General features: G+C 35.3%; 1 protein-coding gene across 1 annotated transcript in view; it reads left to right on the forward strand.

Moving 5' to 3' along the window:
• The first annotated feature begins 3,026 nt into the window (after positions 1-3,026).
• The window catches only part of Smp_053900 (putative beta-hexosaminidase B), a 29,871-nt gene continuing 27,385 nt past the window's right edge, over positions 3,027-5,512 (forward strand). Inside the window, exons 1-3 of the mRNA XM_018797477.1 lie at positions 3,027-3,390; positions 3,425-3,537; positions 3,599-3,709. Coding sequence (XP_018652515.1) covers positions 3,051-3,390; positions 3,425-3,537; positions 3,599-3,709 — 564 coding nt within the window. The 5' untranslated portion in view covers positions 3,027-3,050. The remainder of the gene's footprint in view (positions 3,391-3,424; positions 3,538-3,598; positions 3,710-5,512) is intronic.

Here is a 5,512-nt window from a genome sequence, read left to right on the forward strand (position 1 = left end):
AATGGCTCTTCTGAAATTAATATCTCTACTGAAATGGAGTAAGCTGTTAATATTTTTCGACCAGATGTTTTTGCTCATAAGCTTACTTTAGAACTCTATCATAAACGAAATTGAAAAAAACGATCAGAGGCAAACTGAATTCTTCGATTCACTTGTTATTTTACTGTTCTTTGGTTAATAGGCTGTTATTGTTAATGACTAACTTTCTCGAATTGTTTTCAAGAGATGGGTTATCGTAACCTGATGATGAAAACATATTCACTAAGGACAGCTGATGATCGTGTTACGCTGGCGGTGAACGAAATTCTGATAATTCCTAATACTAGAGTTTTCCTAAGTTATCTCAAGTCAAACAAACGTGGAAGGCAAATAATATATAATTGTAAAGATGAGCAATAATATGTATTAAAACGTTAAAAGAAGGTAGTTCAGAAGAGAAAATCAGAGATCCAACGCTCAAACGATCTCGTTTCTTGAATATCAGTGAACTAAGAAATAAATGTGATATTATTTCTGGAGAGAAACCAAAGACCAGACGAAATTGCTACAAAATGGTACAACTTAAAAACTTTCATCCCGATAACTAATACTCCTTAATCATGCTTCATTGTCGTACATTTTATAAGGTTGATTGTCCTACTAAGTCGACTTCCTCAGCAGTTTACTAAAGCTTTTGATATCACGAACTCACGAAATCTCTTAACTTATCCTTATACATCATTTTAAAAATTTATTTGTTATAAAGTAGATTATTGACCATGTGGTTGTGGACAGTTGAAATTAGTCGATCACAGATATGTGTGTTTAGGCAAAGGACATGTAAATGGTGGTTAGTTCCTCCCGTTCTTCGTTTATTTTTAAAACTCGTCTTTTTTTGATTGAACTACACAACTCTGAATTCATGTAAAGGGAATGAAAATCACCCACAAAACGAAACTTATGCATTAGACATTTACCTGTGACAGGGACCAACATGATTGAGATCATTAGTTCTGAAGAATAGTTTAAACAGATCATTTTAGAGAGTAGAGTTCTTGTTCTCCAAAATTGGTATCGTTGCGAAAAGGGAGGCAGAAAGGGTGCAGTTCTGCAAACATTGTTGTCAGGCAGAGAAAGGAGTGATTAGTTTGTGCGGTTAGGCCTAGGAAGGAGACCTAAAGTTGAGACCATGTTTAGAGGGGATTCCCTTTGGCTATCAAGGGGACGGATAATGCCCAGCTGTAGTACGTAGTCGAATTCACCACTGGCGATTTTAATCTTATCTGATGCTAGTCCACTGGTTTCCAGCAAATACAAGTGCCCTTTCAGTTTCGATTGTGTGGCCTAATTTTAGCTGACTTGTAAGGTCGAGGGTTGGGTTTTGTTAGGTTTGGAAATCCCGCTAGTGTAGTCTGGAATTTAGCAGTTGTTACTGGCGGAGTTTGTATCAAATTTAGGAAGGTGATGTGACTTTCTTTGAATTTTTGTAACCCGAAGTTTTTTCAAGCGTCAGACATTGTATCCGTGTGTCAAGTAGAAAATTATATCTCTGTAAAACGTCGATTCCCAGTATTACCATATTTAAATCTACTAAAGTGAAGACACAAGGAAACTGCTTCCTAAACCAAAAGTCTGTATAAACATCTTATACCCAGACGTCGCAATTCTAGGTTTGTTGTGAGCTTGAAGTGTGTAGTGGATGTCGAGTCGAAGACGGACTATGATCACCACTACAATTCGTCAACGCGCCCAAAAACGACTTGGTTCCTTTGATAGCTCGTAAATCAGAAGACTTTATTAATCCAGATCAATTGTATTTATTGGCGATCTCGTGGTATCGAAATAATACCGAGACGTGCCAAAGAGTACAGGCGAACAGGCAGTGCGTGAGCAAGTTCGAACCAAACAAGGCGGAGAGCGAAAGCAGAAGTGAAACTGATACAGTTAAACAAATACAGTAAAACAATCTCTGGTACAATTGGTTACAATAATAATAATTGTTTCCGTTGTTCCAATCGTGTTCTTATCGAGACTGGCCGGTCACTACAAGTGTATCTGAGAAAAATTTCGACCCAGCTCGGTTTTCTTCTGAGGAATGGTACTTATTGCAGCACTGGTACCTACCAAAAAGTTCAGGCTTGAGTTTTAAGACTGTTTCACGCACGGTATTGTCGCTCACTAAGAATTGGAGGTGATATAAGAAATGTGATGACGTACCAACCAGTGTTCTTCCCTGCAAAAGACTTTAGGTTTTTCAGCCGTCTGATAAAGATAGACGATTCATTATCTTAAGTCTTCAAATAGTGTGTGATTATGACGTTGAGGGACTCAAAACTAAGTTGTGAACTTCTATAGGAACTAAAGGAGGCAATATTGAGCATATATATATATATTAGTATCCATTTCCTTCATGTTTATTATTGTGCCTCATGCAATAATGCTCTAGTTGAGAAGACCATAACTCAATGTCACTACGATCAAATTCTGGGAGTCGAACATTTGTAGTCACAAGTGTCTATTTCTACCGGAGACATATTATACTTATCTTCCAGGCCTTCAATACATACTGAGCTTGACATTATATGGTATATAACGAATGTGTTAAAAACTTATAAACGGGAAAAAATAATCCCGACACTAATGTCGTACGATAATATATATATATAAAGTGTTAAATGTTATTTCAGTCATTCTCCTTATCAAGCATTGTTGAATGAATAAACAACCAATTGATAATCTGACAAGATAGTTTATTCGTAACAAACTATTAGACCCTGACAGTAGCATTCAAAGTTATGCATTAACATTGAGAAAGCATCTGTTCAAACTTTATATTTAAGTTATTGAAGGATATCGAGAACTTTTTAAATGAACATCCACCAATCGTATTTTAATGATTACAATAATGAAGTGATACAGATGTGTTAGCAACTTGCGAACAAATCAACCACTCATATCTGAGATAGCATCAATTCAATTCTGATTGGTCAGAAATAGCGAATATGCAAGTATAAATCATGCTTACATAATCCTTTATAATATTTTTTCAGTTTATCAAACTAGAAAGCGTCATGAACTCTTCCATAACTTGTCTTCTGTACTTATTGTTCATTCTAGTTTACTATGTTTCTAAATGTTATTCAATAGTCCCGAAAGCCTATAAACACCATAAGACAGGAATTTATTATAATTTTGCTGAATCTCTAACGTATAATCATTCATACACAAGTTGTTATATTTTAACAGATGCATTAAAACGTTTTGAAGAACGTCTCACATTAATAAAACAGTATCCTAAAATCCCTACTTCTTTGCCAAATAATACAATCAATATCATCAAAATATCAATAACTAATGGATGTGACGAGTCAAGTGACGAATTATGGCCTTCTGAATCAATGAATGAGACATGTATGTTATTTTATTCAATATAACTATATCACAGATTCCCTTATTATTTTCAATCAGAGAATAATCTTAAAATCAAAAGAAATCTGGGGGATTTTACATGGATTGGAAACTATACTTCAATTAATTTACAGAGATCCATTAGAGAGAGTAAAGTGAAATTACACAATATTTTAAATACATAATCAATTTTTTTCTTTTTTTTGGATAGAACATAATTGAAGGTGGTATAATTTTGGATGGACCATTATTTCCCCATAGAGGATTTTTAATTGATACATCTAGACATTATTTATCATTAAAGGAGATCGAAAAATTTCTTGTAAGTATAAAGTTTTATCTAAATGAATTTTTAATATTTATGGAGTGTTATTAGATGTAGGAAGGATTTGAAAGTGACCAACTTGGTCTCGTGTGCAGTTATGGGTATGAGGGCTAGTATCACTTCCCGGCTGCCCACACCGTGGAAGGGTATTTCCTGAGGGACCTGAAAAAGAAGTTGGATTAGTGTTGGTCATAACGACCTGGGAGAGTGACCACAGTGCCCAAGGGACAACTGCTTGAGGCCGGTCACACATGGCCTTTTTGTGGGGGATTTTTGAATTCTTAGCTCCGTTCTTCAAAAGTCCATACCGCCGGAGACGGAAATCCGTGGGATAAGGCGAGGTGTGCATTTTTAGGGTCGACCTTTTCTAACCCCACCCCTCCTTGTGGGAAGGCAGCATCGCTGTCATGCTGGTTGTCTGAAGGAAACACTTTACTGCCGTCACACCTCTGTACAGTCAGCAGTAGGACTTCGCCTTCGGACCTTGGGATTGGTATCTATTTGATTTGACAATCCTAACTTTACATACTGTAAACTATGCACTTGGCCCTTAACCTGGCCATTTCCTTCGGATTATTAATTTGGATATATATTATTGTAGAACCTGAAGAGAGAATTTATCGAAAAGAATATTCTTCATTCAACTATTATTAATCTTTGAATATGAGATGAGGGATCTTTAAATGATTAAAATGTTTTTTTCTTTTTAATTCATGTAAGATTAATCATTAATCAAACATAATTCACATTTTTGAATTTATGCGCATTTTTTTTTAGTGTCTATTTAAGTTCTACTAACACATGTTCTGAGTAGATGTTCTATTGATTAATGAATGAATGATATGTTGGATTAAGATAATAATAATAATAATAATAAAGTGATTAAGTTTATCTGCGATTTTTATATCAATAAGTGAATGAAGTAATATTAACATAATCATACCCCCTCCCTTCAAAAAAAAATCAATACAAAAAAAAACTTGATTAAATTTACATAAAACAAAAAAATTGAGTGATTTGTACTTAAATATCATTGATTTTTTTTCTTAAATTTATTTTTTTTTTTCTAGTCTATGAAAACAAATTAGGTAATGTGAATGATATTCGAATAGAAATGATAACATTTAAAACTAAATAAGTTCAAGTAATTTTATAATTTGAAAAGTTGAGATCATGAGTCAATTGAAGCTAGATCACCATGGAAAACCTGAAAGCATTGAATGACCGTTTCGTCCTAGTATGGAACTCCTTAGAAATGCGCGTCTATGATCTTCGGTTTCGAATGACAACGCTTAACTTCTAGACCACTGAGTTGGCCGGCATCCAATGGTGTTAATGTTTAACTTCAATCAATCCACGATATTGCACAACCGTACACCATTGTCTTTAGTGAGTAACTGCCTCACAACAGACACGGTTGGACTCCAATGGTCAAGGCTTCTCATAAGAACTCCAGGAAATCTATCTTGGAGCCAGTCGCTAGTGAGCACATGATGATTATTATCAGAATGGGGGCTTGTGGAGATTGTAAACTGAAAGTCTTGGGTTTGAGTCCCGTGTGCAGGATCGTGGATGCGCGCTGCTGAGGAGTTCCGTACTAGGATGAAACGGCCGTCCAGTGCTTCCGTGTTTTCAATCGTAGTCTAGATTTAATCGACTCATGAATCCAACTATTAACATTACTACAATCTCCACAAACCCCTATTCTGATTATAGATTCCTGTTGCCTTGGTTATGAGGTGAAAATTTCTAAATTTCAGATATCACGTTACAAGTTCAAGTATCGCCTCTCTCATCTAC

The sequence above is a fragment of the Schistosoma mansoni genome, chromosome 4 (assembly GCF_000237925.1).
Source record: "Schistosoma mansoni strain Puerto Rico chromosome 4, complete genome".
NCBI lineage: Eukaryota > Metazoa > Platyhelminthes > Trematoda > Strigeidida > Schistosomatidae > Schistosoma > Schistosoma mansoni.